The sequence below is a fragment of the Mus caroli genome, unplaced genomic scaffold, assembly GCF_978045245.1.
Source record: "Mus caroli unplaced genomic scaffold, Mus_caroli_1 scaffold_19, whole genome shotgun sequence".
Classification (NCBI taxonomy): Eukaryota; Metazoa; Chordata; class Mammalia; order Rodentia; family Muridae; genus Mus; species Mus caroli.
Window position 1 is genome coordinate 61,449,815 of NW_028227274.1, and position 17,645 is coordinate 61,467,459.

The following is a 17,645-nucleotide window of genomic DNA, read 5'->3' on the forward strand; positions in this document are numbered from 1 at the left end:
TAGCATCGCATAGCTAAGCCTCGAGTAGCTAAGCTTTTCTATGCGACTTGCTGTTCACAACACAACTCTTCATTTTTTCTTTAAGATTCCAAAGTGAGAATCTTTCTCCCAGTGATGATTGGCGGATCTGCTTCTGAACTGAAATGAATACCAAACAAGACCTCAGACACCTTAACCCAGGAAACCTTCCCTAGAGGTGAGGAGTAGGGTCTCTGAGACCTGCCCAGCTGACAAACTTCAGTGAAGCCAGGGAACCCATGTGCCACTGTACCCCCACTTCTTCAGCAATGTCTCAGTGGAACCTCTGGATGGATGAATGCTTCCAAATAGCAAATGCTGTCTTCACCAGTGGACCAGGAAAGTCCTAGCTGCTTCCAGGAAACAAGACTGCTTGCAAAGGAACTCTCCCAGGCACCAGGGGATTAATTTGTCCATCTCTCCACTCAGATAAATAAGGAAGGAACAACTGCAGCAAACACTATTCTCTGACATCTCCAGAAGTAAACATTCTAGAGAGCAGATGCCAAGATTTAGAAGGAGCAGGAAGTATGAAGGGCCCTTCAGAAAAGAAATACATACCTCTGCTTACTTTGGCCGTGCCTTCCCATCTCTCTCAGACTGACTCCAGATCGTCAAGTCAGAATTATTTCCCACATGGTGAATCCCCACTCACCGCCCTTCCTCTGGCCTACCCACTTGGCTGGAAAGTGCTAAGAAAATAGGTATTAATATCCCCAATCAAATTCAACTGAAACAGGAAGGAAGCCTCTAATCATCGATACATGTAATATTCTCCAAGTATTCTCAGATTCAGAGCTGTTTGTGAAATGAATCTGGTTATCATGTGTTATCTTTGAATAAAGGGATTAATAATATAGGTGTCTTGAACATTTATTAAATCAATTTCAAACAGGACAGTGCTGTCAGGGCTCCAAGTATAAAATAAAAAATAGGGTGTTACCAGGATGTAAGTGTGATTTAAAACTAATACATGTGTTTGTGCTAATCTCTCGTCTTCTTCAGAGGTCCACTACCCTTGACTACAACCCCTCTCCATATTGGTTGTTGCCTGTGTTGCTCTTTCTACAGGAACAACATCTGCTCATGATCTTTAAAATTATCCATGTGGAGTTATTCCTGGCACAGAGGGATTTTTTTTTCATTGAGTTGGGTTGACTTAGGACCTTGAATAATAGGTTTCTGAACTTCACAAATCAGAGAACACAATAATTAAAGGAAGCCAGAATTTATTAAGCATCTCCAAAAAGTATACACTCTGCTATGAGCTGCTTGTGCCGCATTTCAGTTTATAGCTGAAACAAATACATAATGCATTACTAATATTTTGGGTGCTGATGATTGAACCTAGGGCCTCACGGTAATTGTCTTTAATATCACACAGCTGTTGGGCGTTAGCCTCCATGTTTGCCCTCAAAGACCGGTCAGTTTCCAATCATCATCCCTTTGGTCTCATGTAAAGTGGGCAAGCACCAAAACACAGCCTCAACTTCATAGATAACAATAAGGAAAATCCCAAATGTGCAAAAAAATCAGTTAATGTGTTTACTACCACAAACTAGGACATATTTAATGATTCATTTAATCAAAGCACTTTCAAAACTGTAAACACTCTAAAATAATAATGCAATGTAAAAATGTACTCTATTAAAATTTTCTATCTTAAAATTACATCGATGGAAAAAAAAAGATATTTCCGAGTCACATCTGATATTAGGTTTGTAGACACGAATGAAAGATTTGCTTGGCAGCCACTGCTGTAGTTACTTCTTACATTTTGAATCTTCTTTTGCCCTCACATGACAGAATATGGATACACAGCATGGTTGCCTGTCTTTAATTTATAAGATTTTAGGAAGTAATATAAATTCTAATTTTCATATTATTAAGTTATATTTCCTCTGTATTATTTTGTTACAACTTGCTCACTTGTGGCAATTTTCTGTTTATTTGTGAAGTATGGAAACCCTTTGCCATAACTGAGGATTCCCCTTCTCTGATGTATGCATGGTTAATGTTCCCAGTGTAGTTCCTGATGTTGGCACAGTTAGCATTCCTAACGTATGTGCTTCCTGATGTAGGCATGGCTAATGTTCCTAGTGCAAAAAATTACAGTTAATTACTGTTCTCTGGATTATGACCAAATCATCTTGTAGATATCATGTCTTAAATGTCCAAACCAAGTATTTCTAAGTAGATTTTTTTCTTCAAAGTTTTATCTTTATATCTAAAAAATGTCAATGACTTTTTATATTGGTGCCATCTAAACTCTCAGTACAACGTGCAGTCCTTAGGACATGGCCGTGCTTGGTGTGGGTCAAGAAGGACTTTGGTGGGACATGTGGCATGTCACCTTCTCTAAACACAACTTCAAATACGTTCCTCACGCGAGTGCTCCTGAAACTTCTTCAGTCATTATATATTTTAAAACACTCCTCTGCTTTTCTAAATGAAATATTTTCTCCTTCCAGAGCATTTTAAAATGGCCTGGTCCAAATATTCCAAGCTAACACACCAACTAGGAAGGTAAAGTGCACAGTTACACAGTCACAGAGTAAAACTGCATAGGCTGGAAAGTTCAGGGGGTAATTAGGACTATTTTTCTTCAAAAGTTACTGTGTACTACTTCTCAAAATATCCTGCAATAGCTCAGACCTGGAGAGCAGGTGGATTGTCATGCCCGGCCCATAACTTTCCAAGCTTGGCCACCTGACATAACACTCGGACACAGTGAGGCCAGTTGATCACCGAGGTGACGAAAGCACAGTCAGGCTGTTCCTAACTCCACGGTGAGGTCCTCATGAAAGATGGGAATCACATGTCAATCACCTGTGTCCTCATCAACAAGGTGTAGACATGAGTGTCTGCTCTGCAGCTTCTCCTAGCCTTCCCACATAGCAACAATGCCCACTTGTGCCTCATGCACAGGGATCCACTCAGCAATCTGCAGACTGACTCCACTCAGCCTCACAGTGGGAGGCCCTGGGGATTGATTGAAGAAGAAAGACGCAGGTGTTCACACTTACCAATTCTTCATTTTCACACTCAGAATTCAATTGGGCTATTTCTTCTGTGTCTGGTTTCTTAACAATGGTTCTGCAGACCAGCCAGATGGTCAGACTTGCAATGAACATCCCGATATCAGGCACAAACACCCTGATGCCATTGCCGGCATCAGCTCCCTTCAAGCTATGGAGGGAAGAAGACGGGAGAAAGTTATCTCACATCTGTATGGTCAAACATCTTATTACCTACTTCAGTCTTCTTAGGAATTTAAGATCAAGGATGTTTGTTCTGCCTAGCAGTTACCAGACAGCTCTGCTCTAACTTCTGAGTCTTCTCAGATCTACTGAGATGTAGTGCTTCCTGGGGGCTTCAATGCCACAAAGAATGGTAGAGTTTGGTGGTGCAATTGGGATACTTAGACAAAAGCATAAGGAACCCAAATAGACTACTCTAAGCATCCTAATAAATCACACTGATGTTACACAGTACGATGCTTTTGTTCATCATCCAGATGAAGCCATTTAAAAACCAATATCTAGTAACTGCTAGAAGACACCATAATGCAAATAGGAGTCAAAGCCAGATATAAGACAGAAAAAGTACTCCAAGAATCTTCCGATCTAAAATCTTGTGCTTATTTTTGTGCTTAGCCAATTTTGGCTTCCATACCGCTCTAAGACAAGTCAGTCTAGTATGTTTGTTTTGATTTTTAATCATAGAGAAGTGATGTTCAAGGGAGGAGAAGCTATGGGTTCAAGCCCAAGTTGACAGTGTGCAGCAGCTTTGCTCATTCCCACAATCCCCCACTCTCGTTCTTTGCCAAAGATATTACACCACTTGCCTTCCTTATCACATCTCAGTGAAATGAGATGAGGTCATGACTTCAGAAAAATAAAGATGGGTATATATATGTATTAAATAATGCAGATTTTTCTTTTGTAAAATATAAAACTCCTTTTCATTGTAGCTTGGTATTTTGAGAGAGCAGTCTTAACTGGTTTTTAATACCAGTTAATGTTCTTCATGTCTATACGGCATGTGTGTTTATAATTGAGATCCTTACACAGGGTGTAGAAATGATGAAAGGGGATTCAGTCAAAAGAGGAGGAAGAATGTGACATTGGGGTAGAGGCTGTGACCTTGGGGCACACCCAAGGGCAGTGAATACAGTATAAGAAGGTGGCATACTGAGTTGCTCCCTCAGCTGACCAGCACATACCCCAGCTAAAATGTGTGTGGCAAAGCCCATACTGTTATGTAAAATTGGTTACTTCTTCATTTTGATGCCCACTATGGCCAGAACACACTAGGTGACTAAGTCTCTCATTCTCTCTCTCATTTTATAATCTTATTTTACCATGCTGATTTAATTATCAAATTTAAATCACTTTAAAAATCAAAATTTATTTGTTAAAATATTTATTTTTATTTTATATTTGTGTGTGTTTGTCAACTTGGATAGGGGAAATTTCACAGGGCACCATTCTAAAGAGCTTTATGAAGATAAAGGCAACAATTGTCTGCTGCAAGAGGAGTAATCAATATTTTTCATGGACAACATCCCTCATAAGTTATCCAGTCCAAAGTGCTCAGCCCTAAACTCATGTACACACTAGATGTGCTCAGAAGGTTGTACGTGTATATGTGTACATTCATGTAACAATAATAATTTTAAAAGAAGAGGCCATGAACTTTTGACAGAGTAGCTAGAGAGCTCTAGATAGAGTTGGAGCAGAAGAGAAAGGAGTCAAAATAATGAATATATAGTATTTAGGTATAAACTTCTCAAAAAAATATTTCATAGGAAGCCAGATAGATGATATGGTATACCAGCCAAGGTCAGAATTTTGTAAGAAATTCATAAAATCAGAACTTTAAAGGATGGGGAGTTAGCAAGGGACATGACCTCCAAGGCAACAGATGGAATAGCAGCCAAGGCTCCTGGGAGGTGAGATGCTTTCTCCATGAATGTGAGAAAGCTGGGCTTAGGACCTGCAGGGGAAGAGGTCACAGTCAAGTTGGAAGTCACATGGAACCCATGCCTGCAAGGGAAATCATTGCAGAAAGGATGATTTGAGAATGATTTCTGCATATGTGTTGATTAAAATCAACAGAATTACTTAGATTATCCAGCAACAGAGAGTAACCTAAGTAAACATATGCATAAGGCTCTCTAAACTAATTATAAGCATACATTACTGAAGACTTAACAACAGATTCACCTTTATTTCAAGTAAATTGCCCATTTGGGACCAGTTGACCATGTTCCCAGAGATCCTGTTTACATACACCAGTGGAATTACTGTATGTTTCTCAAGAACATGTTAACCTGAATCATGCTTTTCCCTGGGCACATGCCAATGACACATTTCACATATAAAAATGACTATCTAGTTTAATGTTAGACATCATCTTAAATAGCAAAGCATTTCCTTTCCAATCTTGTTATGATCTCTTTCCTAACGTCTAAAACAACTTCTCCCACTCTTCCCAACTCTAAGAAGTCCTTTTTGACTGTGAAAACCCAAACTGACAAAGAAAGGAAAAGTAGACAGGAACAGGAGCACCAATAACAAGACAAGTGGCATCTCAGGTGCCAAGGAGGAATACCAGGAAAGATCACCCTACAGAGATGGACTGGGTGTCCTGGGTGGGGCTGTAGCTCACTGTAGAGAACTTACTGAATACTGTGCCAGGCCCCAGGGTTCCATCCCCAACCAAAAAAGCACACAAGTCAATGCCATTCCATGACACTTCAGGGGAGCAAACCCTCTGGGACAGAGCTAGCAGAAAGGTCAACTACAAGTGAATTGTGTTAACACAATTAAATCACCACATGGCCATCCATTAAACAAATTAGAGCTATCGAAACGCCTTCACATATTTTTCTGGTAGTTTCTGGTGCTCACACAGTATGAACTGTTAGTGCCTTGCTGTTTACTTTAAGTAGGGCTCTGTACGTGCCCCTGAGTGGCCTTCAGTGACATTAAGAGCTGTGGAATGAATGCATATCTAATTACAAAAATTTACAAACCTAATACCTATTCTCTCTCTCTCTCTCTCTCTCTCTCTCTCTCTCTCTCTCTCTCTCACACACACACACACACACACACACACACACACAGTATTTTAATTTAATATTTATCTCCCTACAGATAGCCAGTCTCATGAATCAGAATAATGTATTTGATGTGAATGGAGCAAACCTTAAATTAGATTTACAATTTCTTTCAGAATTCAAGTCAAGGGCTTCTATAATTAATGACTCACAATGACTCAGTCATAAAAATTGAGGATTATTTTGTTTCTGTGAAACTGAAACTAAGCCCTTTTCTCCCACTGAGATAAGAGTTAAGCTGGGGGAGGGGTAGGCATAACTATCACAGGGTACTAGTTCCTGGATTTGTAGACTAGAGAGCTACATTGCTACTTAAACATTTCAATCCTCTTAGCTCATTGCCACAATCCCACTGTGAACACAGCTCTTTCTCAAGACAGTGTGCTGCTGGAAGTCACTTGTGTCATTTAGGAAGGGTCTGTCCAAAGGACTGGTGCCTTTGTGTAGCTCAAAAGAGTCACAGCAGTGGAGGGGCAGATGCTGGGCTCAGGGGCATTGCCTGGTGTTGGTCTTTGTGAGTGCTGCTCTTCTGGAGTATGCTGCACATACCTGGCACCTGCACTTTCCCACTCTATGGCCCCTGAGAACACTTGCCAGCCTCCCACGAACCCCGTGAGAAGAGCGTGTCATGGGGAATGGCAATCACTGCAGAACAAGTCTGTCTCCATGTATGACCACTGACATGCTACCAGCACGCACTACTGCTGCTAACAAACATAAACAGAGGGAAGAAAGAAAACAGAATCCAGAAGTAGGAGCACTTATGCTCATCCCTTTTGCTCCATGTCTCTCTTGGTAACTATGTCCTGGGTTCAGCATCTCCAACCCAGAGCCCTCTCTAGTGCCATGGTCCCATCCCAGGACTCCCTCCTTATCTGTATCCTCTGGCTAACCCTGTGGTCTCTATGAACTATCTCCTCCCCAGAGTAGTTTTGACATCTTTTGTTAGTGACTGGTGAAGAGGCTGGGCCCATGGATTTAGGCTCATAAGGGCAATGTTAATGGCAACCAAACGTATTAGTCTTGGAACTGGAGAGATGGTGCCGTGGTTATGAACATTGGTTGCTCTTCCAGAGGGCCTGGGTTTGATTCCCAGCGCCCACATGGTGCCTCACAACCACCTACAACTCCAGTTTCAGGGGATAGGCATCCTTCTTTGGCCTCGGTTGGCACCGGGCATGCACAAGGTGCACAGACATATATGAAGGCCAAACATCCATACAAAAATAGTCACAAACACAAAAAAGAAATAATAAAAACCTTAGACTGTGCAACCAATTGACTGTTGCATGGACCATCTTGAGAAAGATGAAATTAATTTTGTTGAGATAGACAGTGGATGACAACAGCAGAGAAAGACATTTTTCTCCTCATAAACAGTGGGCCAGAAAATCTAAGACTCTGTGTCGTGACTCAAAGACAGCAAAGAATAAAGTAATCAGCATGAACTCTGTACTTCACAAGACCTCACAGTGAACCCCATTCCTGCTGAATTAACTCAACAAATGTGTGGGAATGTCTTGGCAGACATGTCATACATACTGCAATTCATAGCACAAGAATTTTTGGCAGGCCCTGCAATTGACAGTGTTGAGGAAGACACTAGCTTTTCCAGGGCAGAAAAGGCTGAGAGAGAAAGTCTTTAAAAGATACAGAAAGGTGTTCTTCTCTCTCTCTCTCTCTCTCTCTCTCTCTCTCTCTCTCTCTCTCTCTCTCTCTCTGTGTGTGTGTGTGTGTGTGTGTTGTAATGTGTAGATGCATGTGTAGAAGTCTGATGGCAACACCTTGGGTTTTTTTGTTTGTTTGTTTGTTTTGTTTTGTTTTGTTTTTTGAGACATGGTCTCACTCACCCTAGACCTTGCCACTTAGTCTAGACTCTGTGGCCAACAAACCCTCATCAGCACTGGGATGACAGACATGTACATACACTACAACCAGCTATCATGATGTTCCCGGAGATCCAAATGCAGGTTCTTATAATTATTTATTTGTAAAAACATTGAAACTAAATGTGTTTGTAATGGATCATGAAGCAAAGTGTACTTCTTGGAGCAGTCACAGAAAAAAAAGAAAAAAGGTTGAAAGCTGTTCTCTAGGGAACTCTTTCCTACTGGGTGGGAGTCTATGGAGAAAAGAGATGAAGATATAATTTCTATGTTCAGATTTCTAAGAAATAGATGTGCTTCATAAGCCATATTTCTCAAATCTCCAAAGGCATGTGTTGCAGGTATGATGTTGCATCAGAGGCAGACAGCAGGCCACCTCTGGCTCTCTCTAGCACATTTGGAGAACATCCATATTAAAACAGTTTTCCCTGAACTAGTACATGTCTGTCACCCAAGTGCTGGTGTCTGTCACCCAAGTGCTGGTTGTGTGGAGGGCTGAGACTGGTGGATTCCGAGGCTCTGTGGACCATGGAGTCTAGCCTAAATGACAAGTTCTAGGTTAAGGGAGAGACACTGTCTTGGAAAAATAAGGTGTTGCCCTTGGACCTCCACACATGACCAACACACACATACACACACACACACACACACACACACACACGTGCACAGCCTTTGAGTTTGGATCAGGTAAGGTTTTGTCATCAAAATTAAGGCAAAAAACTTTTAATTCCCATTTGCATTTTGAAGTTGCAAGTGAGGGATATCAAAATTTTACCCAAGTTTATTATAACTAATAAATAATAAGCTGTAGAATATAATTAATAATCGCTAAAGAAATAAAACATTAGCCCATAGCTGAAAACCTCACTGACATTTTAATTGTCCAAGGTAAGAAAAGGGGGCACCAGAGACAATGGAAATCATTGTGTCATTAAATAAAATGCAGGTTAATTATTTGTTCCTCGCTGATAATAATCGGCAGTAGCATTTCCATTTTACAGGATCAATAGATAATAATTACCCTAAAGATTCCCTTTAAAGGGTATTAATCCTTGAGAGTTGAAATCTAGTAGTATTTGACAAACAGATATTTCTTGTATCAAAAAGTTTTGACATTCAAAATATGCCCATGTAATAGTTGATACCTTTTCTAATATGACTGTTGTTTTTCCTCATGGGGGTAAAACCATCTCAGATGCCAAGAATCATTTATTATACATCTTCTCCTTTCTATGTTCCATTTATAACTAAAATTTTTAAAGGTCCTGCTTATATACTGGTAAAGACTTTAAGGAAGTTTGCAATTTATGGAACATTACAACATTACTAGAACCCCTGACAACCAATAGGGTCAAGCTATTGTGAAATGACATGATCACATGCTTAAATGACAAATTTTGAAAATAAAAAGTGCCATATACACCCACCTAAATACTACATTGAGTCATGCTGACTTCCAACATTTCAATTTAAAGGAGGATAACACTTCTGCTGCTTACCCAAAGCATTTTGGCCTAAAGGAGACACAGCCGAAATATACATCATATGGAAAGACCTAGAAACTACTCAGTGAGAAGAGCCAGATGTTCTTCTGAGCAATGTTTTCCTTATCTCTTTCCATGAGATGAAGGAAGTCTCAGATGGCTCCTGCTCCAGTGCATATGACCAGGACAGCACCTCAGAGACCACTATACAAATGAAGTGTCTGTAGATTGATAACCAACCCATCATGAGGAGACATTCCAAGAGGGAGAAAAACCTAATGACTTGGGAAGACACCAAGATTTTAACTTGTCAAGTCAAGACTGTGGGGAGACAGCAAGGACACTATACTATTGACCCCAAAGTGATGTTATATTTACTGACTATATTACATGTTAATTCTCAGCTTGTCAATGCAGAATCCAAATTCTTTTTGTCAGGAGGGATAAAAGGCACTTCCTTAATAGAGGGCATGGTATGATCTTGTTTTGCCATGTTAAGAATTGTTTTTATCCTTTGGGACCAGTTGTCTCTGCACAAAAGATGATGCACAAATACTAGTCACATAAATAAAGGATTTTTGTTTGGTGTAATCTAACTTATCAATGCAAATGCTATGGTACAGGTTTTTAACATATTTAAGTACTCTGAGAGTGAGTGGAAACTATAGTTGTATGAAGATGAAGAAAGGAATATCTGATGTATTCTTTACTGAAGTTAATATCATTGTACCCACAATAATGCTTTTTATTGCCAACTGTTTGTAAAATAACATCTGGCTTCATTTGGTGTTGTCTTTTTGTAGCAGAGGACACCTGTCTATTCCTAAGCTCTTAAAAAGAAATCTAGCCAGGCAGTGGTGGCACACGCCTTTAACCCCAGCACTTGGGAAGCAGAGGCAGGCATATTTCTGAGTTCAAGGCCAGCCTGGTCTACAGAGTGAGTTCCTGGATAACCAGGGCTACACAGAGAAACCCTATCTCAGAAAAAAACAAAACAAAAGAAAAGAAAGAAATCTATAAGGTATAAGAGTTACTTATATGTATTATATATAATATGTATGTATTCTATAAGTAACAGGAGACACAGTAGAATCCACCTGTACTCATATCCATAGGACTTCCTTGAATATTTCTGTTAATGGTGTTTTTCAGTCATGTTGTTTTTTTGTATAAATGTACTTTTTTTTATTCTTATCATAATTCTACCTCTAACCCTAACCTTCCCTGTGGTAAACAACTGCTTTTGGGATGGGCTTTCTGGGTAGAGGTTGATATAATACTGCCCTTCCTGTGGGTTATAAAGGCTGCTGTTATACTTCCCTTCCTGTGGGTTATAAAGGCTTATGTGTGGTAGGCCATATTGTACCCATTTTGCTCAATAGATCTGCGCAATTGATCATGAGAATTAAGAGAGCTCTCCCTGAAAATTATGACACTTCTTTGCATCTACTGGATCCTGTAATGCTTGTTGCCACAATAGTTTTTTGGTTTTTTTTTTTTTAATTAGCAGTCCCAGGAATGATAACTGGAATAGAGAGGGCACAAATGTTGTTCCTTCAAAAGAAGGAATGCAAACCTCTTCTCTACCCAGAAGGCTGAGGTGGACAAGCTTCCTAGCTTGGGAGCCTTTGAATCTGTGCAGCTGAAGATTCTCCTCTGGCACTAGACCCTCTCTAGACCCTTCTTATAAACTTGCTTTTCTCAGGCAACATATAGACTCTATCGTTATGGAAGGTGTCACGTGTACTTTACAAAGAGTTTTCATGTAGTGATGTGCACTCTGTATTTAGCTTACTTTGTTCCTCAAGGAGCTTTAGGTATGTGCTTTGTTGTGTGCATGTGAGATACTGAGTCATCTTCACCACGAGAATATTTTTCATCATTTGTGTTTAAATACATCTTTAAAAAACAAACCTACTTCGTGTCAGACACCCAAAGTTCGAACCAATACTGGCGGAAGAGTCGGTTGGGTGGGTGTGACCCTCCCCGTCCTTTGACAAACCTTCAGGAAATGTTGTCATTTCCAGAGAATCTGTGTAGATTTTCCTGACCTCTCAGGGAAGCCTCAAAGCACTGGTTTGTGAAGGAACACAAAAGCCAAAGTCCATTATTCTTCTTAGAAAAGAACAGACCCAAACAACAAAGCCACCAGAACAAAGCTCTGGTCAGTAACTTTGGAGAGATGGGGGAGGTCATCTTACCCCTTACAGAAGGGGTAAGAAGGAGGAGGAAGACAAACCAAACTTGAGGCAAGGGGAAAATGAATAGTGAATGCTCAGTAGTAGCTCCAACCTAACAGGGCCTCGGTACAAAAGAAAGATCTTGGACAGGCTGCAGCTGTGACTTTGTACCTGTTGAAAATAACATTAACCTTGGAGAGATCATAGGAACAGTTCATTGCCACAGTCAAAAAGTCACGTGTCAAAAAGAAATAGAGCCCAGGGGCCCTTGAGTCTTGCTGAGCATCCCAACAGAAGTGGCTGCTGCTCCTTTTCCTGGGGATTTCCCTACTAACAAACTTTAGTCCAAGGTTAAAATTAACAATGCTGGATGCAGTGGGAACTGCTGCTTTTGTCAATAATTTTACTTGTAATTCTGGGAAAATATGTTTTAACAGTTCAAGGTCAATGACCAAAGTACTGAATTATGGGTTGGAGGCTAAGGTATTGGGATACTTTCTTCTAAACAAAGATTTGTTATTTTCATAAATTAATAAGAGATAAGCCATCCTAGAATGAACCATGGCTATTATAATTCATATGCTTTCATCTTTGAACCCAGCCTGTTTCCAAGAGGAGAGCATCTGGTCCAGCTGGGCCACATTTCCCAGCCATGTTCATTTGCACTCAAACAGGTCAAGTCATGCCCATCTTGTACATTGTCCTTGCCGCCCCTGTGTACATATCTTTCCTAGGGATGATAGGAACCTTCTCAGTTAACCAAGATGTGAACTACTTCCTGAGTTCTGTCTCTTGATTCCAGCCCAACCCTGCTCTTGTCCACATGGCCCCTGGCAATGCAGTCTGATGCTGAGCTGTGGTATTACATGCCTCTCACAGTTCAGTGGCTTTCTCTAGATTCCCTAAGAGACAGTTTGAACTATTGCTTCTTCAATGGCTACTTCTCCCCTCAGATACCACAGATGGCATTGGTTGGCTCAGAAGCATGTGCCTCTGAACTGCTTATGGACCATGGGCTATATAGGCTCCATCTGGCTTGATGGGCAGGGCAAGACAGTGACCTTGTGACCGCTCTCAGAGACTATATCAGAGATTCTAACTAGAACCCGGTGCTGGGAGACACTGCTGCTTGGTGTCATACAGGAGCAGGCTACACAACATACCCATAGGTAGAACCGACTGGGACAATGTCTACCTCAAACAGTAAGAAAGATGTCAGTGCTCTGCAGTGGGAGTGAGGATACTTCATTGCCTTCTAGTCTCCTACACTAACTTCTAGGCAACAAATAGAATTTGGGGGACTTTTGGGATAGCATTGGAAATGTAATTGAGGAAAATACCTAATTAAAAAAAAAAGAATTGGCCTCGCTATTTGTATTGCCCACCCTTTCCCCTAATTTATGGATGACTGTGAAAACATACCAGCAACCCCCATCCCCCAGTTCAAAGACAATAGCCACCCTGATGGTGTGTCCCAGTAACAGTGAATGAGTCAGACAGAAGCATCAACACTGCCTACCATCACTTTTCTTCAAGAAATTAAACACCAGTTCTATGGAAGTGCTGGTGACCATCCAGCGGCCCAGGGCAAAGCCTAAGCTCTCAATTTCACATCTCTGAGGACCAAGGTTTTCTCCTCCTCCTCTCACTGTGGTCTGTGTCCATTAGCGTTCCAATGCGAAAGCATTAGTACATGCACTACGATTACATTCTGCCCCACATGGAATTCAATTACCTTTGCTGAGTTTTAAGTAAATAAATGTAATTGGTTGGAACAGTGTGCAGAGGATCTCAAACCCAAACATTTCTCATGACAGCCTAGTGAAAACAATCCTTTCCCCCTGTATGGCAAGCGGATCAATACATTGCACCTGGCACGAGCCTTTTGTAGCCACTTGAGGCTTGGCTGTGTCTAACTCGGTGCTTGAGCGTCCCTGTACCATGGGTGTGTGCACCTATCAGTGTTCTCCTTCTGCTCTCTGTGTGCTTTCCTCTCAGGCTTCTCACTACCCACACAGCAGATGGGAGGATGGAGGTGTAGGGCTCTACCCTGCTCAAAACTCTGGTTGCGTTTTGTTCTATGGCTATCCAATTCTGCTGAGCATCATGAGTCTGAAAACTCCAAATCCAAAAATGTTCAAGTTTCTGCAAAGGTTTGAACCCACAGAGATCTGAGTGGAAAGGTGTCAATTTACTTCATCTGTGAAATGATAAAACACATCCTACAAACTTTACCTGCAGGCTACGTGTGTGCAGAACACAAATGGATTTTGGGTTAAAGTTGGGTCCAACCTTCAAGCAATTTCCCTATGTATATTAAAATATTTCAAAATTTTAAAATGTTGACATGTGTAACACATGGGTCTTAAGCATTTTGAATATGGGCTATTCAACATCTACTCAACTTCCTTGACTCCTAAGATTCCTATGCAAAAGTTTAAAAATACTAAATATCACTGACTCTCCCTTCAACTGTGGATGGCAAGGTCTGCACTTTGATGGCTTGCTGGCTTCTAGTAACTTCAGTCACAGTTTTAAAAGGAAACTGGATAGCTCCTAGAATTATACTAATAGACTAAAGGGAAAATATAACCTATAAGTAACAGAGCATAGTTCTTTTATATGATGCTCTTAAAATGAGAACACCTTTTTACTTAATAAATAAATTTAAATATTCATTTCTATTCATATCATGTAATTACCGAGTCTTAAAATCCTCCATGGACTGTGGCTGCAGCTTGACCATAGGGCATTTGGTTAGCATGAGTAAGATCTGACTCACATCCCAGTATCACCTAAATTGATACTGAATGAATAAATTTCAGGTACATGGATGGAACTAGAAAATATTATATTGAGTGAGGTAACCCAGACCCAGAAAAAGAAATGCTGTGTGTTCTCTCCCATCTGCAGGTTCTATTTTCAAATCCTTAGATGTGAGTATAAAACATGGGCTAACCACAGAAACCAGCCAAGTATGAAGGACCAAGGAGGAAGATTGGGTAGGAGATAATAGAATACAGGTGATGTGAAGTGGGAGATGGAAAAATGGGGAGGAGCCTCCACCCAAGGGGAGGGGAGGGAGAGATCAATACCAAAGGAGGTTGCTTGATAAAGCCTTAAGGAGTATTATTTTATATTTATCTAAAATTATACTCATTACATATATGTGTATAAGTGTATGTTTGTATATGTATATAAAATACATGCATGTGTGTGGGGGCTCGTGAGTATCTTGCACACACACTTATCTTGAAGGAAGTAAAGACAATGCTTCCCACAAGAACCACAAAACCACCACCACCACCAATCAGAACAAGGCACAAGAAATGTCCTTTTACATGACTGGTCAGGACAGTCCAAGTAACTGCCAAATAATATAGATTATAGATAAGCCTTTGGTTTCCTCTCAAGTATTGAGCGTCGGCCCTTATTGCTGAAGATATCACTCATAGAACTTGGATGACTTGAGCTGGATCTTCTATGAAAGCCTTTCTCTGTCATCTACCTTTCATGGTTCCAGGAAATAACATGCAAGATGCCTAGGAAGGGAAGCAGTTAAACGGTCCTGCTTAGCTGTGACATCGATAAACCATGGCAATAACAAGCATGACAACAAATGCATGAATGTGCAATAGTGGCACTCACATGATGGCAACCAACAGCTGTTAACAGAATTTAAGCCCAGTGCGTAGGAGGGAAACCACACCTGGCACTGGAATCACATAGTTTCCAAGGGCAAGTGAAGTCATGAACCGTAGAAAAGAATCTGCTACCCACACTTTGCCAGAGCAGCCTAATCCCTCAATCAATCAAACAATCAATCAGTCAGTTAGCAAAATTTCAATCTTTAGGGATTTTCTCTGGTCTAGATGATGCTCCCTAAAACTGACCCAAACTCTACACATTCTTCTAAATACTTAAAGAATGTCATAAATGTCTATGGACACCTATGCAATAGATGGTTACTTTATACATCTCTTGCATCATGGTATTGGACTAAACACTTATGAAAGATGTAGAAACTTTATTTTAAAAGAAATATGTATACAGCAAAGTCAGTGTTAGTAAAAAAATCACACACGCACGCACACACACACACACAACCAGACATGTTTCTGAAAGGCTTCAAGGATGAGCCAATGCAAGAAAGATGCTACAATATGGTACAAAGCCAGGATACTCTAGGTAGGAATGGACTAGATGAGATAGAACAGACCGTGCTAAGGAGAGGAAGTTAGTGGAGAAGTGATAAGAAGGCCTTGAACACCAGGCTGTGTCGAGAGCAGAGGACACTGTAGGTGAGTGAAGCTCCAAGTAAACGTGTGTGCTGACCCAAGAGAGTCATGTCAAGGACCCTGAGCCACAGAAGAACAGAAGCCTTCTCTCCAGAAGTGAAGCTCAGGGGAAATGGTGAAGGCTTCCCTTCTAATCCATATGTGGATCTTGACAGTATATTCAGAAAATGTCTACCATACTTTCTTCCTCATGGGTGTGTGCAGCCTAAAGATTGATCCTCTACAGAGACTGCTCCTACTGAGATTAGCTAAATCTGTCTCCTTGGCCAGCTGTACACCATAAACCCTGCCTCCTTGTTTTTCTGAAAGCAACAACCCCATCCATATGCTCTGCTCAACTCTATAATAGAAGGCTGAGCTAGGGGTGGGGAGCAGGCAGCTTCCCCAATGCCAAAACAAGAGCCCACATCACTCCATGCCTGCTTTCTGTCTGTCTTTTCTTCATTCCCTCTCTATGCAAACCAGATCTGCCCCTGGAGCCATGCTTAACTCGGCAAAGGGGGGTCTTGGAATTAACCCTAAAATTAAGTAAATGTCCCTCTTACATTTGCATTTTCCTCTCTAGAAGAATGGAATGTGGAAAAAAATATCCCTCTTTGGGCAAGAAAAGGCCGGATCCTCTGTCATAATAAGAGGTGTGTAGAAGGAGGGCCCATGTGCTGGAGTCTTTCAGACATTGGAGACTGCTCCTCCCCCAATGATGATCAGCAGCATGGTTGAGAAGGGATGCTGAGTCAGGAGGTATGCCAACCCTGAATGTTGAGAGTCCTGCCCAGTGAAAGCTTCTATGTTTTATGTTTTTTGTTTTTTAACTACTAACAGAGCAGTGGCTGTGGTGGATGGCAGAGAAGACGGGAAGGAAACACGGTAATTAGCACTCATGGGAGGTCTTTCTGTCTCCTCTTCCCACTACCTATGGCAGGAAGCCACAAGGCTATAGGTCTGATGATGTAATTGTTTGCTAGAGAGTTTGTGTTCATTTAGGATGGTTTGTATGGAAGTGTATATGTGCCTGGGGGATGGGTGGAGCATTTCCCATCATCCTATGGGAAAGCTGAGGAGGTTCCTATTAATTCTATTTCATAAAAGGTGCCACGTTACCTGAGCAAAGTGTCTTTGTCCTTAGCTAAGGTGCACTGACTGAGGCAAAGAAAATGTATTTTATTTTAATGAAAGCTATGAAAGATCTGATTTCAGGAGTATACATAGAATGCAGATCAATACAAATTCAAACTCCGACAAGCACCTATCACAGCTCTCCCAGGCTCTGCCGTTCATAGGTTCACAGACCCCATGCTTCCGTTCTACCCTGCATCAAATAGCATGCCTGCCCTCTCCTGTTTCCCACCCAGCATGCCGCTACCACCCAGGCTTGAACTCCCTACGGGATGTGTTCCACGGCTTGTCTGTTCGCAGTTCCAGTGAAACCCAAACCATCACGAGGATACTTCCAACATGGAACAAGGTGCCAAAGTAAACACCCAGGAGCCCTGCTTTAGTTCTGATGACTGCCATGTATTGTCCCCCGGGACTCTATGAGCTATGATGACCCAGTCCAACAAAGAGCGAGCTTATAAACCAGGAGATACTTTCTTTCAGTTGTGCTTTGAAAGAAAAATAAGTTTTAATTGAGGATTACATTTTTTTTCTAAAGA

General features: G+C 41.1%; 1 protein-coding gene across 1 annotated transcript in view; it reads right to left on the reverse strand.

The window, feature by feature from the left end:
• Piezo2 (piezo type mechanosensitive ion channel component 2) overlaps positions 1–17,645 on the reverse strand; it is a 369,017-nt gene that overhangs the window by 138,171 nt on the left and 213,201 nt on the right. Inside the window, exon 5 of the mRNA XM_085833455.1 lies at positions 3,045–3,207. Coding sequence (XP_085689581.1) covers positions 3,045–3,207 — 163 coding nt within the window. The remainder of the gene's footprint in view (positions 1–3,044; positions 3,208–17,645) is intronic.